Here is a 24895-nt window from a genome sequence, read left to right as displayed (position 1 = left end):
GTCAAGGGAGAAAAACAAATAACTAGACTCAAAAACAAGAGACCAAAACGCAGCATTGCAGAGCTAACATTGGGCCTGTTGGGTAGCAGGTCCATGAACAGCAACGGTAGCACATTCTATGGGCTAAAAAGCACTGGAAGTGCTCCACATAACAAACACATAGGGACAAATAGGACTCACTGCTTGAGGTAAGCTTTCCCTCCAAAAATTATTCAAAGTATCATTTGCTATTGACCCACATAGCCTTGAACTTGAGCTTTTAAGTTCAGCAGAAGAGAGGACAACTAGTCTTCCCACTGCTGGTGGGCAATAGCCCCAAATCATTGCAGGACACTACCATGACCCCTAGTCTTGGGGAAGGGGCCAGAAAATTCAACTAAAAAACCCCTTAGATGGGCAGGAAGGGATGGAGAACTTGGACAGAGATAAGCTAAAACAAAAACAAAAATTCTCCCATTCCAGTAACCTACAAACTCAAATTCTAACAAACATGAATAAATATTACATTTAAATTCTGCCAGCCAGGGGCACCTGGGTGGCTCAGTCAGTTACATGTCCAACTCGATCTTGGCTCAGATCACGATCTCACAGTTTGAAGATCTGAGCCCCATGTTGGGCTCTGCGCTGATAGTGCAGAACCTTTTTCGGATTATCTCCCTCTCTTTTTGCTCGTCCTCTGCTCTCTCTCCCTCTCTCTCAAAATACATGAATTAATGAAAAAAAAATAAATTCTGCCAACCAAATAAAAAATTGGAATTTGTGGGGGGTGAGGGTATAGGTGAAATAGGTGATGGGGACAAGGAGTGCACTTGTTGAGGGGCACCTGGCTGGCTCAGTCGGAAGAACATGCGACTCTCGATCTTGGGGTCTTGAGATGAAGCTCCACACTGGGGGTAGAGATTACTTAAAAAAACACTAATAAAAAAATACTTTTTTTAAAAAAAAGGAGAAAGAGGAGGATAAAGAGGAGGAGGAGGAGAAGAGGAAGAGGAAGAGGAGGAAAAGGAGGGCACTTGTGATGAGCACTGGGTGATGTATGTAATTGTTGAATCACTGTATGGTGCACCTGAAACTAATATTATACTGTATGTCAAATAACTGGAATTAAAACTTAAAAAATTGCGAATTTCCCCAAAAAGAATTTTATAGAACAGTCTGAATACATTACTGAGCAAAAACAGGGAGAAACCAACCAAAACCAGACGGGTATTAAAAAAATTAATCTTAGAAATGAAAAATACAGGTATGCAGATATAATATTCATGAGATGAGATGAAAAGTCAAACCTGTACATAGTCAAAAGAGGAATTAGTGAAAAGATACATCTCGTATGAATTCTGAAGTAAAAAAGAATAGAGAAAATGACAAGCATATTTTAAAAGAAAATAGCTTTATGTCAATCATACCTCAATTAAAGAAATAGAGAATTTTCCATAAATCAAGATATACAAAGATTTTCAAATTAAAATGTGCTCTGAAAAATTAGCAAGATAAACAATACACTCAGAGTCACCAAACTGAGGAATATTAAGGATAAAAGAAAAATCATGAAAGCTAACATTATCTTCAAAGTAACAATTAGATTGACAGTAGGCATCTTACTGATAACCAAAGGATCCAGAAGTCAATGGAGTAGTACTTGACACCTGTCAAGAATTAAAAAAACAACAACACCAACTTTAAATCTATGAAGAGTGAGCACCAAGAATTACGTTTATGACCACTCTATAATTTCTTTTTTAGTTTTTATTTATTTTTGAGAGAGACAGAGACAGAGCAAGCAGGGTAGGGGCAGAAATAGAGTGGGACACAGAATTTGAAACAGGCTCCAGGGTCTCACGACCTGAGCTGAGATTGGTCACTTAACCAACTGAGACACCCAGGTTCCCCTAGCTTATGACCACTGTAACACCAGATTAGATTCAAACCACTTTCCGCCATAGCCTTCCAATGACTTGGGTGTACAACATAACACAATTCAGTAACTGGCAAGTTATCCATATCCCTTTAAATGACGAGTCACTATATATAAGCTTTTTCAATAACTTTATTGAATAGCCAAATTGATAAGTTAGCACATTTCAAACGATTATTTGCATGGGTTACAAATGACTTTTTTTTTTTTTTACAGGAATAAAACAGTGAAAATTACAAACTGTAAAAAGGAAGACAAATCTTGTCTCTAATATTTAAGAGATGCAAGATTTAACACAGCACATTGAAGATCAATACATATGTGAATTTGAGAACAAGAATTTAATGTTACAATATTATACACTACTTTACAAAATTAAAATTTCTATAGAAGGATTTTATTTGAAATAGTTAACAAAATCTTGAAATCACATTTGATGGTCCCCTAGATAATAGCTGTTATGCATCTTTAATTAGAAGAAATAAATCTTTAATTCTAATTATTGTAAAACAGTCTGTTAGACTCAATACATTACATTAAATTAAAACAATGAAATATATGCAAACTAAAATGGTACAGCTTGAGTGAATATTAGTATGTCACGTACAGAAATGTTATTTTAAAAATCCTAGAAATTAGAAAAATAGAGTACTTTTTGTGGTAGAATTGCCATGCTCAGATTTAAATACCAAGATTGCCCTTGTCTGTTACTTTAGTAGTTGTAGATCTGTAGAAAATTCAAGGATCTTTCATAATTTACAACTACAATAAAAAAAATATGGCATAGTGTAAATATTAGTTGCTTTACATCAAAAAGTAATACAAGATGAGATAGCAGGTACTGCTCTACTGCCAAAAGAAAAAAAAATCAAACACATTCAGTACAGCAAAAAATAATTGCTTAATATCAATATCTCCAAAAGGCTCATTCATTCCCTCATTATCCAGAGAACAAATATTGTGAATCTTAACTAAAGTTATGTTTTTATGACCTGCCTATTATAAAATTATTCTGGATTGCACATATTACACACTATCTAAAATAATTTTTAAAGTAAAATTTAAAAAGTAAATTTGTGAAATATACTAACAAAGCATGTGGCAATAACAAGTCACACCCACTTAGGGATGAAGTGAGGCACAAGGAAGATTACTGTCCCTAGAAGCACAAACTTTTCCCTCTGGAAGATTCTTCACTACTCTTAAGAAAGGACCTACAAATATCAACATTTACAATTCACATTAAGAAGAGAATTTGAGTTATTTTAAGAAACATCAGTGCACAAGGATGACTCTGTTTCTTGAAAAGACGGGAAAATATAAATTTATCATAATTTGCTACAACATGAAACTTGCTTCCTAATACATGAAGCAGTTTTTAAGAAAATTTCCAGTTCAATGTACCACTTGCATATTGAAGATAAACCTTAATACTGCTTAAGGGAGAGGATATTTTTATAAAACCCAATTACTCTGATCCAGCAGGCAAGCCGTAGTATATACTCTAATGGGGACCTGCTTCTTCCCTATCCCTTTAACTGAGTTAAAGTCAGCTCATACTGATGTAAACCTGAAAGTTACTATTTCATTGGTGATCATGAGACCAAGATTGTAAACACATTTTTCTAACCCATTAAAACAAAGAAACAAAAATCTTTTCATCAAGTATTACACATGAAGAACTTTTACTTTAAGAGGTTCATACAAGACAAGGTGAATCAGTGAAAAATGGGCCAAATCTTTTAAAGACATCCTATCACAGCACTTTAAATATACAAATGTATAATTTACCTATTTGTAAACAAAATCCACTTAATGGTTTTGACTATAATATTTCTCTGGCTCAATCAAAAAAGCAGTCTCTTGAGCATGTTGAGAAATCAAGTTTCTACCATAACTTCAATGTAGTGAATTTGTGTAATCTTAATATCCACCAAATCAAACAGCAGCATTCATGCTTTTAATAAGTTTTAATATCCAAGAATAAATATCTTACGAGCGGCTTCCAATTTAATTAAACTCCTTAGAAAAATGTTACTTAAGCATTTGAGACAGAATTTTTAAAAACCTTTAATTTCTTTTAATTCATCATTTCACCAATATAACACTTCTATTATACATCAGAGCAGAAATGTACCAAACAAAGCCTACTTAAAGGATCAAGACAACCAAAGTTTCTCATCTCCCTATTATCATTGTCAGTTTCAGTGTATTTATGAAGACAGCTGATTCTTTTCACTGCAGAATAGGATAGTGTGTCCACCCAAGTCTTCTGCAGTCAAATCGGAAAACCACTTAATTACAGATTTCACTTCAAAGTGACTTTGTTCTTCAAGCATAGAGAATACTGACAGATTTTAAAGCCTGACTGTATTATTTCATATTTTTTTCTCAAACTAGATTGGAGTTAGTTCACTCTAGTTTTAGTTAACATGATGATCCTTTTTCTTCCTTTAAAAAAAAAAACAAAAAAAACAGGTGTGGGGATGGGTTCTAGTTCTATGTAGTATTTACTTCTGAAAAAAATTTTTGATGTTAAAAAGATCATTATCAATGGATTTATAATGTCCCTGCAACACTTAGTCTTGTGAAGTTTTAAATGTAGCAGCCAAAATTTCAGGAAAAAATGAGAAAAATGTATTTGAAACACAGAAGTCTTTATTTTACAAAATTTACTTTACCTCTGCAATATTGTCTCATCTTATTTCAATCCACAACAACTCAAACATTATTGGCAGCAAAGGAAAAAAGTTTCCAATCAAATATACATAGATATATTTTGATTTGAAAAATACAGTATTTCAGAGTTGCATGTTTGATTCTCTGCTGTGGTCCTTTATTTGCTATAGTTGGTTGAAATCACAGTGAGAACATATAATTATCACATTAGTCCACAAACCTAATAGAAAAGGAAGGTATTACACATTCTCAGGTGTTCGGCATTATCATGAATTTCCTTAAAAATAAGTCAAATATCTTCATTTGTTCATTTATTTACTTGTTGTTGTATATGCAAGAGGAATTCATAATATGATAATGCAGATTCTGTTCGGTCTTCTACCATGTTTTGAAGGAAGTTTGCTTTCATTGGACTCTCATCCCTTAGGAATAAAAGACAAAAATATATACATTAGATAAAATGTAATAGTAAAATAAACAGTGGATTTGTCGTGAGGCTTTTAACACACTTTTTTAAAAAATATATTTATTTTAAAGAGTGAGAGCACGAGTGGGGGAGGGGCAGAGAGCCCAATGTGGGGCTCGAACTCAAGAGCCTGAGCTCAGGATTCAGGTCCTGAAATCGTGACCTGAGCTGAAGTCAGACACTTAACCAACTTAACCAACTGAAACACCCAGGTGCCTCTTAACATACTTTTTACTAGTAACTGGATATAAAGCATAATTTAGTAATATTTATTGAAAATTCTTTTTCTTTTCTAAAGGGTTTGCATAAGCAATAGGTCACATTTAACTATGATTCAAGACAGGTCCTTGCAAAGCTAAACACATTGTTTCACTATTAGTAAATGAAAAATTCAACTTACCTTATCACATAAAGTATGGGGAAAAATGGTCTCTGCTCTCTAAGCCAAGAGATGAATGCTATTATTCTGGCAGATTCTGGTGTATCAAGCTCCGGAAGGTCTGTCTATTAAACAAAAATCAGCAATATACAGTTTACTTGAGTCATATATCTAATGCATCTCAAAGTTTATCATGTATATGAATCACCTGTGCTGAACTGCACATATTGATTTAGGAAGTCTCAGGGAAGGGGTCTGGGAGTGTGTATACCACAATTTTCTAGTAGGAGCTAGGCAAACTTCTTTTTTTCTTTTTTGTATTTTCATTTATTTTTTTTAAATTTACATCCAAGTGAGTTAGCATATAGTGCAACAATGATTTCAGGAGTAGATTCCTTAATGCCCCTTATCCATTTAGCCCATCCCCGCTCCTACAACCCCTCCAGTAGCCCTCTGTTTGTTCTCCATATTTAAGAATCTTTTATGTTTTGTCCCCCTCCCTGTTTTTATATTATTTTTGCTTCCCTTCCTTTATGTTCATCTGTTTTGTCTCTTAAAGTCTTCATATGAGTGAAGTCATATGATATTTGTCTTTCTCCAAATGGCTAATTTTGCTTAGCATAATACCCTCTAGTTCCATCCACGTGTTGCAAATGACAAGATGTCATTCTTTTTGATTGCCGAGTAATACTCCATTGTATAGATATACCACATCTTCTTTATCCATTCATCCTTCCATGGACATTTGGGCTCTTTCCATCCTTTGGCTATTGTCGATAGTGCTGCTATAAACATTGGGGTGCATGTGCCCCTTCGAAACAGCATACCTGTATCTCTTGGATACATACCTAGTCGTGCAATTGCTAGGTTGTAGGGTAGTTCTAATTTTAATTTTTTGAGGAAACTCCATACTGTTTTCCAGAGTGGCTGCATCAGCTTGCATTGCCACCAACAATGCAAAGAGATCCTCTTTCTCCTCATCCTCGCCAACATCTGTTGTTGCCTGAGTTGTTGATGTTAGCCATTCTGACAGGTGTGAGGTGGTATCTCATTGTGGTTTTGATTTGTATTTCCCTAATGATGAGTGATGTTGAGCATTTTTTCACGTGTCGGTTGGCCATCTGGATGTCTTCTTTGGAGAAGTGTCTATTCACGTCTTTTGCCCATTTCTTCACTCGATTATTTGTTTTTTGGGTGTTGAGTTTGAGAAGTTCTTTACGGATTTTGGATACTAACCCTTTATCTAATAATGTTGTTTGCAAGTATCTTTTCCCATTCCGTCGGTTGCCTTTTCGTTTTGCTGATGGTTTCCTTTGTGGTGTAGGAGCTTTTTATTTTGATGAGGTCCCAATAGTTCATGTTTGCTTTTGTTTCCCTTGCCTCCAGAGATGTGTTGAGTAAGAAGTTGCTGAGGCCGAGGTCAAAGAGGTTTTTGCCTGCTTTCTCCTCGAGGATTTTGATGGCTTCCTGCCTTACATCTAGGTCTTTCATCCATTTTGAGTTTATTTTCGTGTATGGTGTAAGAAAGTGGTCCAGGTTCATTTTTCTGCATGTCGCTGTCCAGTTTTCCCAGCACCATTTGCTGAAGAGACTGTCTTTATTCCATTGGATATTCCTTCCTGCTTTGTCAAAGATGAGCCATACATTTGTGGGTCCATTTCTGGGTTCTCTATTCTGTTCCATTGATCTGAGGGTCTGTTTTTGTGCCAGTACCATACTGTCTTGATGATTACAGCTTTCTAATACAGCCTAAAGTCCGGGACTGTGATGCCTCCTGCTTTGGTTTTCTTTTTGAAGATTGTTGTTGCTATTTGGGGTCTTTTCTGGTTCTGCAAACTTTTTTTAATGTTTGTTTACTTTTTGAGAGAGAGAGAGACAGAGTCTAAACTGGGGAGGGGCAGAGAGAGAGGTACACACAGAATCCGAAGCAGGCTCCAGGTTCTGAGCTGTCAGCACAGAGTCTGATGTGGGGCTTTAACTCACAAACCGTGAGATCATGACCTGAGCTGAATTGGATGCTTAACTGACTGAGCACCCAGGCTCCCCTAGGGGTACACAAACTTCTTAAAGGGTCAGACAATAAATACTTTTGGCTTGCAGGTCATTTGGTCTCTTTTGCAATACACAACCCTACCAACGTTCCACTAAGTAGCCACAGACCATACATAAGTGAATGGACATAGCTATGTTCCAGTAAAACAAAAACAGGTGGCAGGCCCTCTTCGGCACACTTTGTTGAGCCCTGATCCAGAAGAACATCCTACCTCCTCTCTTCATTTTATTATGGCATCTAGAATTAATTGATTCATTCAGGAGTTATTACAAATATGAAAATTTCTTTTTTTGTCAATGTTTTTTCTTTTTTTTTTAATTGTGCCACCCAGGTGCCCCAATTTCTTATCTCCTCATTACCTAAAATGCCTAGTCAACCAGAGCAGTAATTTTATTTAAAGCCTGAAAGCTAGAGCTTATCCCAGCATTAATTCTGAGAGATATTATCTTTTATTTTTTTTAATGTTTATTTATTTTTGAGAGAGAGCGCAACAGGGGAGGGGCAGAGAGAAAGGGGGGCAGAGGATTTGAAGCAGGCTCCGTGCTATCAGCACAGAACCCAATGTGGCGCTCAAATTCTCAAACCTCAAGATCATGACCTGAGCCGACGTCAGACACTTAACTGACTGAGCCACCTAGGCGCCCCAGATAGGTCTTTTAAATACATGAATCTCCCGATGACTTCTGTGAATGGAGTTAAACCCATAAATATGAAAAAGCACTGACATAAAATACATATTCCAAAGTTGGGACAAACAGATAGTAGGGTCTGAAAAATATGACACTAAATAATACCATGTTATAATTAATTCTAACTTTAAAACTGAAACTTATCCAAATGCTTTAAAGCTTAACAAATGCTTTCTCATGGATCATTTCAGTTACTCCTCCATAGGCAACAATATTCTTACTTTACGGATAAGGCTGTTAGTGACTTGTCCAAGGTGACAGAGCTACTGACAGAGTTTATTGTTATTTTCTTCAATAGTAAATATTAATCCAACTGACACTGATTACAAGTTATTTGCTTGTGTGGCAATTAGATCAGTTCTTACTCTAAAGCAGCAGTTAAAAGGACCTTGTCATAGATCAATGAAATCACTTGCCAAAAACACAAAAACACAAAAACTACAACATTAACACTAATTCTAGAAAACTATTTCTTTTTTTGGGGGCGGGGGGGCATTAACTAAATTCATTACTTTCTTCCTAAAATAGTCTATTGTCATAGACACATAAGAACAACTAAGTCATTGATGCAAAATAATCCAAAGAATGCCTTTAAAACATAAAATGACTATTTTATGTTCCCAATTAGAAGGGAAACATAATCTGTGGCAGCATTTTATTTTCTGGAAAAACTTTGATTTAAAATGGGATGTTCATGATTTTGGCACATTTGAAATGCCCTTTAAGTCTACTATAATCACTCTAATAAATTCTTACCATAGTTTGTGGAATTAATGCATAGTTTTGAACTCCTAGAACTCGGCTGAGAAAATTTTGTCCACAATTTTTTCCAACCCAAAGCATCAATACCTGGGGACAGGAAGAAAATTATTTTGAGATGTGCATTTAACAGTCTGCTGCTGACTAACCTTTACCACTAAGTATATTTTTGTGTTTTTTTTTTAAGTTTATTTATATATTTTGAGAACAAGAGAGCATGAGCAGGGGAGGGACAGAGAGAGAGGGAGACACAGAATCCTAAGCAGACTCTGTAGTCAGCACAGAGCCAGATGTGGGGCTGGAACTCAGGGAACTGTGAGATCATGACCTGAGCCAAAACCAAGCGTTGGAGGCTCAACTGACTGAGCCACCCAGGCACTCCCAGCACTGAGTATGATTTAAAAGATCAAAATAATAAATATGTTTAGTGAAATTGTACTGACTTCAAATGAACTAATAATAATCAGTGTTAAGCATGATGAGACATTTTATGCTTGGCATGAAAAGAGGCTATGAAGGGAGAATGTGGCTCACACAAAAATAGAGATTAAATAGCATATAATCTGCCCCAAAAAAGAAGATATTACAGGGAATGAATGTGTACTAGTACATGGAGGGAATGATCCAGATCAGTCAGACTAACTCACAGAGCCTGCATCCATGAGGAAAGCTCCATCCCTGCTCAGCTTCTCCACGGAAAGCTGAAGAATAGGCGGCTGAGGTATGGTGCGATCATTGATGTTGAGTGCTCCCTGAGAAATTAGACAGAAAAGTTAAAGCTTTTATTTTTTATTATTTAAAAGACTATTTTTTTTAACATTTATTTATTTTTGAAAGAGAGAGAGAGAGAGAGAGAGAGAGAGAGAACGAGCAGAAGAGGGGCAGAGAAAGAGACACAGAATCCCAAGCAGGCTCCAGGCTCTGAGCTGGCAGCACAGAGCCCCATACGGGGCTTGAACTCTAGAGCCATGAGATCATGACCTGAGCCGAAGTCGGATGCTTAACCAAATGAGCACCCCAGGTGCCCCCAAAAGTTAAAGCTTTTACTAGATAATAATTGAGAACAAAATACCCCAATAATTAGACAACAGCTAACAGACAAGATGGGTTCCTTCATGTCAAAGGAGAATAGCTAAAATTTTATTTTGTTTTATTAAAGTTTATTTATTTTGAGGGAGAGAGAGCACACAAAACCAAGAATCAGACACTTAACCGAACGAGCCACCCAAGCATCCCAGAAAAGCTAAAATTTTTATCAGGCCAAATGATCAATGAGGAACAAAACCAGTCAACACAGCCTGAGTTGACAAGCCCACATAAAATTCAGGAAAATTTGCTGACCCTGCCACAAATCTTATCACACCCTCCAGCAGCTGCCATATCCTGAAGCTGCTACCAGAAACACTAAATTGTATCCTGCTTGTCAACCTGCTCCTGAAGTTGCAGTTTGGGACCTCAGTCTGACCAACTCCTAATAAGAACCCAGAACTTGCAGTTTCTGCCTACATAACCCTGAGCTGAAATCCTTCCTCCTTCAGAGTGTACTTCTGTTTGGAAGGCTGCATCTCCTGGTTTGTAAAGTGTTTAACACTAAAGCTTTCCCTGGCCTCTGACCAAACCTTTGAATTCCAAGAATTTTTGTTGACATGGTAATATGGAGTCACAATTAAAATTTTAATTCCAATGTTAATTCCAAGACTTTGAAACTTACTTAGGTAAATCAGTTATTCGTATTTAAATATAAAGAAGATGAAGAAATATTTATCACTTATCTAAAAAAACCCCATTGTGAATTCCAATAAAACCAAATTAACTTCTGATTTTAACTATTATAAAATACAATAAATGCAACTAATATCTATGTATAATTAGTTAATAATAATGGCTGATTGTGTGGCTTAAGTCATGTGTACATAATGAGGGAGGATTAAAAGCCCAATGCAAATGATATCTTAATAGTTCTTTTCAGTTTGACTTATCTTTTATTTATTAAGGCCAGAAATGGAAGTTTCTCATTTCTAATAGACATACTATTATCTGAAAACACAAACACACCTTTAAATATTCATAACTTAATTTTTGACCCAAAAATTTTTAACCATTTAATCTAGGTACTTGATTAAACCTTAGAAGCAGGAAGCAAATAAAATACTGACCTACCAAGAGGTATTTCCCCTCTAGCCATGAGGCTTTAATTCTAACAAGGACTATTAACCATATTACCTTAAGACTTCTTGCCTTAGGGCATGTGAAAAGCAGGAGAAAGACCATGCACTGCCTCAATATAGCTATTTAGAAATTTCTAGAGGTTTTCAAATATAAAAGAAAAAAATAATCTTGACTTTTTTCTGGTGGGAAAGAAAAGAAGCTATCAGTGGCTCTGTTTTCTAGTCTTCTAAGTAAAGGCCCATATGAAAGAATGAGGCAATGCAAAGACTCCTCAAATTTCATATGCAATTTGTCCTTTATATATGCAAGATCGTAAATTCTTTAAGCTTTGAAAGGTTTTTAACCAAAATATTGCTTCCTATACACACACACGCACATATATATACATATATATACATATACATATATATACATATATATATGTGTGTATGTACATATATATATCCTAACTTGATCACAATTTTAGAAAGAAAGATTATGATTTGATATTTTCATGCATCTGACTTTAACTCAGGTAAATAATAATATCTCAGTGGGAACTTCAAAAGAAAGAAAGGGAAAAAAAAAGGACAAATAATGTTACAACTTAAATATTTTTTAAATCAATAATATTGCTGCACTAAAAACTGACCTGGGGTTTTCAGATATAATTTCTCCCTCAGGACACTCCCTTCAGAACCATTTGTTTAAATAAGTAAATCAGATAGGCTCTACATTTAGGAGATTCGCTTTAGAGATTTGTCTTTTTTTTTTTTTTAATTTTTAATGTTTATTTATTTTTGAGAGATAGAGCGGGAGGTGGAGAGGGGGGAGGGGGAGACAGCGAACAGAGAGAGAGGGAGACACAGACACAGAATCTGAAGCACGCTCCAGGCTTCAAACTGTCAGCACAGAGCCCGACATGGGACTCGAAGTAAGGAACCGCAAGATCCTGACCTGAGCTGAAGTCTGACACTTAACCGACTTGAGCCACCCTGATGCCCCTTTACAGATTTGTCTTAAACAAACTTAAGGAAATTTATTACTTCAATATCTTAAATAATAATTTAGTAAGAAAAGAGATACTATCTCATGAGCTTCCCCAAACCAAAATTTCCTTACAAAGACTTAGCGAAGGAATAAAAACTTTTCCTCATTTCTACAATTGACTCAATATAATTAGGCTTATAAACCTCCAAGAAAAAGCCACTAAAAAAGTAATCAATCTTACCTCATCTGAAAGATTGTCAACTCTATACAAACTGGGATGAGTTGTGAGCATAAGGTAGACCAATGGCTGATTTTTCACTTGACACATGGCAAAAATGCGTTCATCTAGACGTGCGTTTGTCCCAGTCTGAAACGATTTCTATAACAAAAAACCACCCCCCATCCAAAAAACAGGTATTTAATAACAAATATAAACAAAGCTTTCCAACTCAGATGTTAAAAGAGTATCTTCAGACAGAATTAGCAAACTTACTGTTAATTATTCTTTTAAAAGTATCTTTTAAGAAGTCACACAAATCTATTAAATTGTGGTTATAGCCCCACCTGGAAGAAATTAATTACCTGACCATGGCAAAGTCACTGGATCTCTCTGTTTCCTAATCAGTGAAATGGATCTAAACACTCTACCATAGAATGATGGTGACATAAAAATCTAAATAATACCATGAGAAGGGTAAGGTTATATTGCAGATGAAAAAATGAAAACACAAATGAAGGACCAAAGACCTGTGTTTTATAAATGCTGGGTGATGACTAATGGTGGTTAACTATCCTTGTTTCTCCTTCAGTTATATAAACAACACAATAAAGCTTACAAATCAATTAGGAAAAATAATAATACAATAATGCAAATGAGGACAGTTACTTAGCAAAATAAAGTTAATAAGTAATGAGTTTTAACTGTTTTTTGTTTGTGTTTTTTCCCACAGGTGATTTTATTAAAGCACGGGGACATGATCCGTGGGCAGGAAGAACTGCTGAGTTGTAACTGGTTCTTATTGTAGTGAATTGTAACTGATCTATTAGCTTCATAGAGAATACTAAAAGTTTCGAGGAAAAGTTTTAAGCATTCCTGGGGTACCTGGCTGACTCAGTCAGTAGGAGCATGCAACTCTTGATCTCAGGATTCTAATTTCAAGCCCCAAATTGGGTGTAGCCATTACTTAAAAAAATAAAATGTTTAAAAAAAAAAAAGGTTTTAAGCATTCCTATTGATGGAAAGTAGTAGAAAGAGGCAGAGAGCTAGGAGCAATGAGATTATGCCTTAAAACAAGTGTACTAACTATAAACAAAGGAAGCTGAAGATCAGAAAGGCTCTTAAGGCTTTTTGTTGTTGTTGTTGTTTAAGTAATCTCTACACCCAAAGTGTGTCTTCAACTCACAACCCCAAGATCAAGAGTCACATGCTCTACTGATCGAGCCAGCCTAGGCACTCCAAGGCTCTTAATTTTTTTTTTTTTTAATTTTTTTTTTTTTTCAACGTTTATTTATTTTTGGGACAGAGAGAGACAGAGCATGAACGGGGGAGGGGCAGAGAGAGAGGGAGACACAGAATCGGAAACAGGCTCCAGGCTCTGAGCCATCAGCCCAGACGTGGGGCTCGAACTCACGGACCGCGAGATCGTGACCTGGCTGAAGTCGGACGCTTAACCGACTGCGCCACCCAGGCGCCCCTTAAGATTTTTTAAAGTAAGCTCTGTGCCCACTGTGGGGCTCAAATCCATGAGACCAAGAGTTGCATACTCCGCCAACTAAGCCAGCCAGGCGCCTCAAGATTTTTTAAATTAGTATGTTGATAGTCACTAAGAAAGAAAAAAGAATATTATGGGAAATGGAAGAAGGAAATTTCATTTATTGATTCAATAACAACTGAGAGCCTGTTATGTACTAAGAACTGTTGTTCTAAGTGCTGAAACAAAGTGGTAAACTTTTCAAAAAAGATAAAAATCCCTGTCCTTATAACTAAAAAATCCTAGTAAGAGAAAAGTAAATAATAAATAAGCAAAATACTGATATGTCAGTGTTAAATGCTTTAGAGGAAAAATAAGGGAGGGAAGACAGATAAAGAATGTAGGTTAGAATGGTAACAGAGTGTTGCACACTAAATGGGGAGGTAAGGGAAGGCAGGCCTCAGCGAAAGGACAGCATTAAGGAAAGACCTGAAGAGGGAAAAGCTCAGATTTTTAAATGTTAAAATTTAAGTATTTATGTAATTTCTATGTATTTAGATTATATTCAGAAGTAGAAATGCATAATTTGAGTTAAAGAAACTAGAAGCTGATCCAAAAGCCATCCTATTAGGTTAAGTGGGTTACCCTTCTCACCTAAGAAGAGATGACATACACCAGACAGGTAGATCCTGGAGTTCAGAAAAGTACACAAATTGACAAGATCCAGAGTAGTTTTGATCAGTTTTGAAATCTAGGATGTAACCCTAAGTGATTTATTAACATGAGCTTTTTAATAAAACTTACAAGGGAAAGTTACAGTAAGTACATAAGCTTGGACATTGGATTTTGTACCCTGGAAAAATAAGTCTCCTCCACCAGCCCAGAGTTTCCTTTCTTTTTTGGAGAGCGGGGCAGGGGGAGCCAGTGGTATGGGTAAAGGGCAGGCAGGGGAGATCATTAAATAACAATATCAAATGAAAAACTCTACAAGACCATAGAAGGAAAGGCAACTGCTAGAGAGATAACATTTGAGCTCAAACACAGTAAGAGGACAGTGCAATGCAGCCCATGGCACAGGTATGAGAAGGCATAGCTAAGATTTAGTAGTATGTGGCTGAGCTACTGTAGGGAGCAGGAAAAAGCCAAAAGAAGAGTTTCATGTGTGACTTCTTGCTCTAGCAATAAAAGATTGTTTTGGAAAACTGATCATTACTTACATCACTTACATCTTTGATAACTTAAGTGAATACCTTGTGAACATCTCTTACAAATAGGGCACACACTTTAAATCAGTATTTTTAAACTTTTTTGGGTTACAAATTTTTTCAAGGTTCCAATAAAAGCCAGGATCCCTGTGCTTAGAAAACTTAACCGGCTTAAAGTTATACATACAATGTTTAGTGGTTCACGGGATAAAAACCTGGGCTAATGACATTATTGTGTTAGTTTCTGGGTTTAACTCTCTTACCTGTTTAAGGAGAGCCAACACAAAGAGTGGGAAAAGCCGCAAAGAAAAAGGAACCATGAGTCCAGGCTGCTGGTTACTTAGGACTGAAGAACGATAAGCTGAAAGAGAGTCTATGACGGCATTCACTAGGGCATCCCGAGCATCACTCAGACTGGCAGTCACAGACCTGTCAACAGCTAACAGATGGAAGGCAGGAACAAACAAGAGAGAAGATAGAAGTTTAGCTATCCCACTTCTATCCCACTGTTACAGATAGAAGAGATGTATTTTTTTTTATTATACATATTCCCTCTCCAATGTATCACATACACAAGGAGACAAGCATAGCAGCTCAAAGCACATCGTCTGAAGAGTCAAATCAAAGTTGGCTGAAATGCTTCTCTATTTCCTAAATGTAAGACAATATGGCAAGGAATCTAACCTTCATGAGTATGTTTCCTTACCTGTAAAATGGCAAAACTGTTCTTTGTTCAATCTAAGATGTTATTTTGAAATATTCTTTTTTTTTTTTTTAATTTTTTTTTTTTCAACGTTTATTTATTTTTGGGACAGAGAGAGACAGAGCATGAACGGGGGAGGGGCAGAGAGAGAGGGAGACACAGAATCGGAAACAGGCTCCAGGCTCTGAGCTATCAGCACAGAGCCCGACGCGGGGCTCGTACTCCCGGACCGCGAGATCGTGACCTGGCTGAAGTCGGACGCTTAACCGACTGCGCCACCCAGGCGCCCCTGAAATATTCTTTCTAAATAAGTTCTACTCCCAATGTGGGGCTTGAACTCATAACCTGGAGATCAAGGGTTACAAACTCAACCAAGTGAGCCACCCAGGTACCCCAAATCTAAGATGTTATTAGTAGTAAGCCACCATTTTATTTACATACTACAGAAAAAGAAACAAGTCTGCAACTAAAGCACATGCTTTCTTCACAGAGAATTTTACCCTATATTTATTGCAAGAGCTCTTAGCTACTTAGACGCCTCTCATCACCTGTCATGCCACTCTGTTTACATGCATTTCAGCATACTGGAAAAAAAATTTTTCCCCTGAAGAAAAATTTGAACACTAAAAGCACATAATTGTTTTAGAGAGTTCTTAAACTACAACTAAACTAAATTCATGGGGCACCTGGGTGGCTCAGTCAGTTAAATGTCCGACTTCGGCTCAGGTCATGATCTCACGGCTGTGAGTTTGAGCCCTGCATCAGGCTCTGTGCTGACAGCTTGAAGTATGCTTCAGATTCTGGGCCTCCCTCTCTCTCTCTCTGCCCCTCCCCTGCTCATGTTCTGGCTCTCTCTCTCTCTCTCTCTCTCTCTCTCAAAAATAAACATTAAAAAAAGTTAAGGGGCATGTGGGTGGCTCAGTCGGTTAAGCGTCCAACTTCAGCTCAAGTCATGATCTTGTGGTCCCTGTGTCTGAAACCTGCATGAGGTTCTGTGCTGTTAGCTTGGGGCCTGGAGCCTGCTTTGGATTCTGTGTTTCCCTTTTTCTCTGCCCTTCCCCTACTTACACTCTGTCTCTCTCAAAATTAAGTAAACATTAAAAAATAATAAATTAATTAACTAACTAAATTTATGTTGGGGCACCTGGGTGGATCAGTCGGTTAAGCATCTGACTCTTGATTTCGGCTTATGTCATGATCTCACAGTTCTTAAGATTGAGCCCTGCATGGGGCTCTGTGCTGATGGCATGGAGCCTGCTTGGGATCCTCTCTTTCCCTCTCTTTCTCTGCCCCTACTCCTTGAGCTCTCTCTCCCTCAAAATAAATAAGCTTAAAGAAAAAAAACACCTCAATTCATGTGATATCAAAAATACAATCAATACTGGGGTGTCTGGGTGGCTCAACTGGTTAAGCGTCCAACTTTGGCTCAGATCATGATCTCACGGTTCGTGGGTTCAAGCCCCACATCAGGCTCTGCCCTGACAGCAGAGAGCCTGCTTGGGATTATTTCTCTATCTCTCTCTCTCTCTCTCTGCCCCTCCCCACTCCTGGCCTCTCTCCCTCTCTCTCAAAAATAAACATTAAAAAAAATACAATCAATAAAGTGATGTTATTAACTGCTATAACCAAATTTGTATATAGCCAAGAAAGAATAAAGACCACTGTCACCTGATCAACAGTTAACTCTTAAGACTTCAATTGAAGACATCCTGATTTTAAAGATTTTGATAAAATCTTTATCAAATGTGAAAAAAATTTATAAAAATTTTTAAAAAAATTTATAAAATGTGAAAAAATGTTCATAATGCTATCAACCAAATTTAGTAACAAAACCAATACTTTTTGTGAAGCAAACCATTATGCAGATTTTTTCACACCTACAAATACCACCTAATATATAGTTCTTGCCGATGATAATAAAGATAATATTGATCATACTGTTACTAAAAAGTATTAGTTGAACAAAATATAAAGGCAATGACCCTCAAATTTCTTAGGTCACAATCTTTAACTTTCTTTTTTTTTAATTTTTTTTTTTTTAACGTTTATTTATTTTTGAGACAGAGAGAGACAGAGCATGAATGGGGGAGGGGCAGAGAGGGAGGGAGACACAGAATCGGAAGCAGGCTCCAGGCTCCATGCCATCAGCCCAGAACCCGACGTGGGGCTCGAACTCATGGACCACGAGATCATGACCTGAGCTGAAGTCGGACGCCCAACCGAATGAGCCACCCAGGCGCCCCCACAATCTTTAACTTTCAACAGCATATGAGACTAACTAAAATGGGTTTGGCCTTCATCAGGCTTCATTAAAGAAAAAATTTGCTGGGGCACCTGGGTGGCTCAATCAGTTAAGCATCCAATTCTTGATTTTGGCTCAGGTCATGATCTCACGGTTCATGAGCTAGAGCCGTAAGATGGGCTCCTTGATAATGGTGCGGAGCCTGCTTGGGATTCTCTCTCCCTCTCTCTCTGCCCTTCCCTTGCTCATGTGTGCTCACTCTCTCTCTCTCAAAATAAACTTAAAAAAAAAAAAAAAGAATTTACCAATAGGAAATAAAAAAAAAAAACAGTAATCACCCTTATCATAGGCAGATTTGAGTTTGAAGTAAATGGACCGAACGACATCTTTCCTCAAGGAGAAAAAAAAGCAAAAACAACAACAAAAAATCAAGGAGGCAACTAAACTATGTCTGAGACAGAAGTAAAGAACTGAAGGTATGAATAAATAAATTCTAGCTCAGGTGATCTGGCCAAGAATGCAAACTTATGTGTGAAAAGTAAACTGGTTTTCAATCTCAAATTCCATGACTCCAAGAATAATGATCTTTACATAACTTCACTGTCTCTTGCAATGCAAGTTACAGACCTCATAAGAAAGCTATTAACCTTTAGTATTGAACATTTAGTAAAATATGGTTATTTAAATTCACCACAGGCAAATTATAAAACAGGAAGAAGTTTAGTAGTTGCCTAAAGCTGGTGAGGGATAAAAAGAGGAAGTGGGCAGTTACTGCTGATAGGCATGAGGTTCTTTTTGGGATGATAAAAATGTTCTAAAATTAGATTGAGGTGATGGCCATACAATTCAGTAAATATATCATAGATAATAGAGTTGCAGACTTAAAATAGGTTAAGTGATATGGCACATAAATTATATCTTAATAAAGCTGCTTAAATAAAAGAAAAAAAAAGTTCCTTTCATTCAAGTAGTTACTTAGGAGGCATACACAGAATCCAAAACACTGAAACCTTTAAAGTTAAGTATTTTTTTTTTAACGTTTATTTATTTTTGAGAGAGAGAGACAAAGAGCGTGAGCAGGGAAGGGGCAGAGAGGGAGGCACAGAATCCCAAGCAGGCTCCAGACTCTAAGTTGTCAGCACAGAGCCTGACGCAGGGCTTGAAGTCACTAGGCAGGAGATCATGACCTGAGCCAAAGTCGGACACTTAACTGACTGAGCCACACAGATGCCCCTAAAGCTAATTATTCCAAGAAAAATAAGGGGTGCCTGGGTGGCTTAGTTGGTTCAGCATCTGACTGCTGATTTTGACTCAAGTCATGACCCCAGGGTCATGAGATGAGCACTGCACAGGGCTCCCTGCTGAGTGTGGGGCCTGCTTGGGATTCTCTCTCTCTCCCTCTGTCACTCTCCACCACTTATGCTCACTCTCTCTAAAAGTAAATTTAAGAAAAAAATTTAAAGCAAAATAAAACTCTCCAGATTTTTCTAATGTTATTATTTGTGAAATATTTACAATAGGTGATAACAATTCTTACCCATATTGGCCAATAACCCTGCAATTGCTTGAACATCAGCTCCAAGAAAGACTTCATTCAGAGTTGAAACTACAGGCAAACACAAAGTATGAACACGAATTCTTCTTTCACCTTTGGGGAAAACATATAAATGACAGTAAGGGACAACTTATATTTAAAAACTTGTATGCAAGTCTCTTGGAAAAATCACTTCTTTTCAATTTAGAACCAAAAAGATTATTTAATAAGCAGAAATAGTTTCAAAGCCTTAATGAGTAAAAATTCATTAACTTTTATTTCTTTCATTTTTTGACTATAAAATTCTTTTTGTTCAAGTTATTACTGAAAAGGAATCATAAATTATGGTAACATGTTCGCTTCTTAAAAATTTCTTTTCTAAACCTTTTGGTTACTTTCTTTCTTTTTTCTTTTTTTTTTTTAAGTTTATTTATTTATTTTGAGAGAGAGAGCACAAGTGGGGAAGGGGCAGAGAGAGAGAGAGAGAGAGAGAGAGAGAGAGAATCCCAAGCAGGTTCCTCTCTGCCAGTGCAGAGCCCACTTCAGATTCTCTGTCCCCCCCTTCATTTTCGCTCATGCTCTCTCTCCCAAAAATAAACTTAAAAAACACTACCTTCCACATGTATTCTAGAGTCTGTTTTGATATTTAAAGTCTAGAGAAATCTTATACTTTCCTCTTTAACCACAGAAAAAAATTTAAAAGAAATCGACTAATATATTTTTTTTGGTAATTATTACCCACAATAATAAAAATCAATAAATACAGAAATAAAAATGAAAACCTTTTGGGAAGCATCAAATATCAAGCTAATTTTTAAAAATTTTCTAATCAGCAAGATCTGGAACACTAAAGTAAAAGAACAAATAAAAAAACTAGAGATGATATCCATATTACAACCTATATGGACACATGAAGACCAATGAACAGATACATATAAGGAGCTCATACAAATTACTTTTAGAAAGAAGAACTATCTGTAATAAAGGGTAACAGTGTTTAGATTTTCTATTCTAGACCAGAATAATGATAGCCAAAAGAAAACATATAATGTTTAGCCTATCATATCAGCAACAATAACTAAACACACACACCACACACACACACACAAAGGCTAAAATGAAAAGGGCACTTGGTAAGACCACAGATTGGTAACATCTTTCTGAAAAGCAACGTGGAAATACCAAGATTTTTTCTAAACAGTAAGCCTCACACTAAGTAGACTCTCAATAAATATCTGTTAAATATGATTGGTTAAGGAAAATAAATATGACACATCTTGGCTTTACCAAGGATAGTAACAAAGCTCTTAACATCAGAAATATATTCTTTTGGTTTAAGAGAAATGAGTACCTCCAAAAGTAAGGGAGATTCTTCTAAGCCAATGAATACGTGACCAAATTTTAAAAATTTCCCTTTGTGGGGTGCCTGGGTGGTGCAGTCGGTTAAGCGTCCGACTTCAGCCAGGTCACGATCTCGCTGTCTGTGAGTTCGAGCCCCGCATCAGGCTCTGGGTTGATGGCTCATAGCCTGGAGCCTGTTTCCGATTCTGTGTCTCCCTCTCTCTCTGCCCCTCCCCCGTTCATGCTCTGTCTCTCTCTGTCCCAAAAATAAATAAACGTTGAAAAAAAAAAAAATTTCCCTTTGCTGCAACACATTGTATTTATAGTTAACAATACTGGATTGTAGACCTAAAAATCTCTTAAAACATAGATCTCATGTTATATGTCTTTGCCACAAAAACAACAACAACAATCCACACCTCCCCCCCCCCCCCCTCAAAACACCCCACCTTACCTTTGCTGGATGTATACAAGAGTGCAGACTGAAAGGAAACCAACTGAGTGTCAGTAAGACTCTCTTCCACTGACATCTGTACTGCATACCCAGCATCTGGGTTTACATTAGGCAAAGACAGTAAGTCTGTTGACCGAACAAAGAAGTTCCCATGGAAGGTATGAATGGAAAGACCTAGAAGAGAAAACTTTATCAAAATCGTTTATATATTTTCATTTTATTCCTGTCACTTATCAGACTGGCAGAGAGTAAATCTAAAGGTTTAGATGTGATACTGTGATTTATGATAAGAATATATACTTGATCTTCACCCATTTATGGCAGAGAGCTCCTAAACTCTTAGAATTTCCTAAGTGATGAGAGTCACAAAGGTGTCTCTTGCTATGTTGATGGAGTGACTTTTGGCAAGAACCTAGGTAACCTAAGGATGGGGGCTGGTTACCAGAGGACCCAACCATGTGATTAGAAGGCTGGAACTTTCAGTTCAACCCCTACCCCACCAACATCCTTCAGGGAGGGGAGAGGACCTAGAGGATGATACAGTCACCAACCGCAAATAATCTAAGCAATCATGACTATGTAAATAAGCCTTCATAAAAATTCAAAAGGATGGGGTCCTTCGGAGAGCATCTGGATTGGTGCACACATGGAGATCTGGGAGGAGTGGAGCACTCAGAGAGAACATGGAAGCTGCAGAAGCTCCATGCCCTTTGCTTTCTCCATACCTTGCCCTGCACATCTCTTCCATTTGGCTGTTCCTGAGTTATATCCTTTTATAAAAAACCAGCAATCAAGTAAATAAAATGTTTCTCTGAGTTCTGTAAGCTGCTCTGTAGCAAATAAATTGAACCCAAAGAGAGGGTTTTAGGAACCTCCAATCTATAGCCAGCCAATCAGAGCACAAAAATAAACAGAAACCCAAAGAAGCTACTGTGGTAACTAACTGGTTATGAGTGACACTAATACCTGAGTTGTTTGAAGATGTGTCAGCCTTATACAAGTGTTATTTGACACTTTACTTAAGATGTTACATATGTTTTATTACCAGTTGTTTCACTCAATCATTTTTTCTTTTTATTACAATGATAATAGAGAACTCCATTTGGCAAATGGTTTGACCAACAGATTTCAACATCTATCTAGTGGACAGGTTGTGGATCCTTATCTTTTGATATCTTTTTTTTTTTTTTCTTTTTGGCTACATATTTCATATAATCTTTCCACTGCAAAAAAAAAAAAAAAAAAAAAAAAGATTGAGTCCAGGGTGACTCAGTCGGTTAAGCGTCTGACTCTGGTTCAGGTCATGATCAGGCTCTGTGCTGACAGCTCAGAGCCTGGAACCCGGTTTGGATTCTGTGTTTCTCTCTCTCTCTGCACCTCCCCCACTCACACTCTGTCTCTCTCTCTCAAAAATAAACATTAAAAAAAATAAGTTAAAAAAATGATTGCTTCACACCTCTTAAAGAACAGCATTATTTTAAAATTTGAATGAAAGATTAGAACCAGGTTGATAATGTGAAGGAATAAAATATCTGGAATTACTTCCCATTTTCCTAAGAGAATAGTTATTATCATTTAGCAGCCACAGGCATTTATCCTGAAAAATACACTGGATTAAAGCATTCTGAAACTTTCAGACTATTTCCAAAGCAACATTGAGGCAAGGTTAGTAGCAGTGCAGATAGAGAAGAGCACAAATAAAAAGATCTCCTACTTGTAAGATCAATGGTGGGGATGGTGGCACAATAATGAAAATGTACTTCAAAACAAAACAACAAAAAAAGAAAATGTACTTAATGCCATTCAACTGTATACTTTTAAATGGTTAAATAATAAATTTTGTTATGAATATTTACTGTAATTAAAAAAATAATTGTTTTATTAAAAAAAACACCTTTCACTACTACTGTTTCTGTTCAAGATATGGAATAAAAATCCATGCCTATTTTTGGTGGGGCGGGGGGGAGAGGAGGGATAAGATTTTTTAAAATTAGATATAATTCACATACCATAAAAATTACACATAGGGGTGCCTGGATGGCTTAGTTGGTTAAACCTCTAACTTCAGCTCATGTCATGATCTCACGGTTTGTGAGTTCGAGCCCCACCTTGGGCTCTGTGCTAACAGCTCAGAGCCTAGAGCATGCTTCAGATTCTGTGTCTCCCTCTCTCTCTGCCCCTCTCCTACTCACAATCTCTCCCTCTCTCCCTCCCTCCCTCCCTCCCTCTCTCTCTCTCTCTCTCTCAAAAACAAACACTAAAAAATTTATAAAAATTATACATAAAGTGTACAATTCAGTGGCTTTTGGTATATTCAAAAGAGTCCCCATTTTATAATGTTTCTTCTCCATTCTTTTTTTTTTTCACCTAGGCTCCACGTCCAATGTTGGCTTGAATTCACAACCCTGAGATCAAGAGTCCCAAGGTCTACCGACTGAACAAGCAAGTCACCCCTTATCTATTATTAACTGCATATTCCATCAGTGTAAGTAAAATATCTTAGAAGAGCAAACATGAAATAAGACTAGCTAAAAATGTGTATTTACTGGTATCAAAAGCAACATTTCTATGCATATGTTAAAAAATAAAAGTCCCACCTTTCGTGCACCGAATCCTCATGACTGCCTCAAAGCCAATCTTTCGAGTGAGGTATCTCTGTAGTTCCTTCTGTAATTTCTGTACTTGTACTGGGTTCTGCTGATGGTGGTAAGAGGGATAGTAATAGACACTACCTGCTGAATACCGAGAAATGCAACCTGGAAGAGAACACACACTTTTAAAAAATCCTGCCATTAAGTGCTATGACTGCACCAAAAAAACTACTGGTATTTGAATCAATTCTTCCTTAGCCTCCCAAAGTATTATCAGAAAAGAAAATTTCATTCTTTTAAATAGTATAAAAAAATCTCTATTATAAATATTTAGAGTAGAAGACCAAAAGGTTTATAGTAGACTGATTAACTCTCCCAAAGGAATAAAAATCCCTTCACTTTGTCCTCTATTTGGAATATCATCATATAAATACCATTTTCACATTCATTTGAAAAAAAATTGTCATGAGGAAGAACTTACCCAGAGAAGCCAAATCAGAATACTGTCCACTAAGAAGGAATAAGTCAACGGCTACCTGCTGACCAGAACAATCCAAGGCTAATTTCTTATAGAAGTCAGTGGATGGTGTCAAGTGAATTTCCTATTAATAATAAATTATATCAAGAAAAATGTTAAATTAAATTGTCATAAAATTTTTATGTTTTTTAAAACTTTATTTATTCATTTATTTTGAAAGGGAGAGCTCAAGGGAGCAGGGGAGGGGCAGAGAGAGAGGGACAGAGAATTCCAAGCAGGCTGCACAAGGTCAGCACAGAACCCAATGTGGGGCTTGAACCCACGCACAAACTGTGAGATCATGACCTAAGCTGAAATCAAGAGTAGGACACTTAACTGAATGAGCCACTCAGGTGCCTCTAAATTGTCATAAAATTTTAAAAATCTATCTATATATACCAAGATGTTAATAGGTAGCCTTGGGGGGTAGTCTAAAAAAATCCTTTATTTTTGTAATATTTTTTCACTTTTTCAGTAAAAAAACATGTACTGCTTAACTATTTTCTATTTTGTTTTACCTTTATTTTTTATCTTTTGAG

The 24895-nt window shown here is 36.8% G+C and overlaps 1 protein-coding gene across 4 annotated transcripts in view; it reads right to left on the bottom strand.

The window, feature by feature from the left end:
- Positions 1 to 2029: 2029 nt before the first annotated feature.
- The window catches only part of SEC24A (SEC24 homolog A, COPII coat complex component), a 72983-nt gene continuing 50117 nt past the window's right edge, over positions 2030 to 24895 (bottom strand). For all 4 annotated transcript variants that reach the window (XM_045489215.1, XM_045489234.1, XM_045489224.1 and 1 more), the window contains 10 exons: positions 24321 to 24441; positions 23846 to 24004; positions 21249 to 21422; positions 19457 to 19567; positions 15238 to 15413; positions 12320 to 12457; positions 9588 to 9692; positions 8938 to 9030; positions 5461 to 5564; positions 2030 to 5016 (listed from right to left, as the gene is read on the bottom strand). In XM_045489215.1, the coding sequence (XP_045345171.1) occupies positions 4902 to 5016; positions 5461 to 5564; positions 8938 to 9030; positions 9588 to 9692; positions 12320 to 12457; positions 15238 to 15413; positions 19457 to 19567; positions 21249 to 21422; positions 23846 to 24004; positions 24321 to 24441 (1296 nt within the window). In that variant the 3' untranslated portion in view covers positions 2030 to 4901. The remainder of the gene's footprint in view (positions 5017 to 5460; positions 5565 to 8937; positions 9031 to 9587; positions 9693 to 12319; positions 12458 to 15237; positions 15414 to 19456; positions 19568 to 21248; positions 21423 to 23845; positions 24005 to 24320; positions 24442 to 24895) is intronic.

Source organism: Leopardus geoffroyi, chromosome A1 (assembly GCF_018350155.1).
Source record: "Leopardus geoffroyi isolate Oge1 chromosome A1, O.geoffroyi_Oge1_pat1.0, whole genome shotgun sequence".
NCBI classification, from domain to species: domain Eukaryota; kingdom Metazoa; phylum Chordata; class Mammalia; order Carnivora; family Felidae; genus Leopardus; species Leopardus geoffroyi.
The sequence above is the reverse complement of the archived record's forward strand: the minus strand, read 5'-3'. Positions and strand labels throughout refer to the sequence as shown.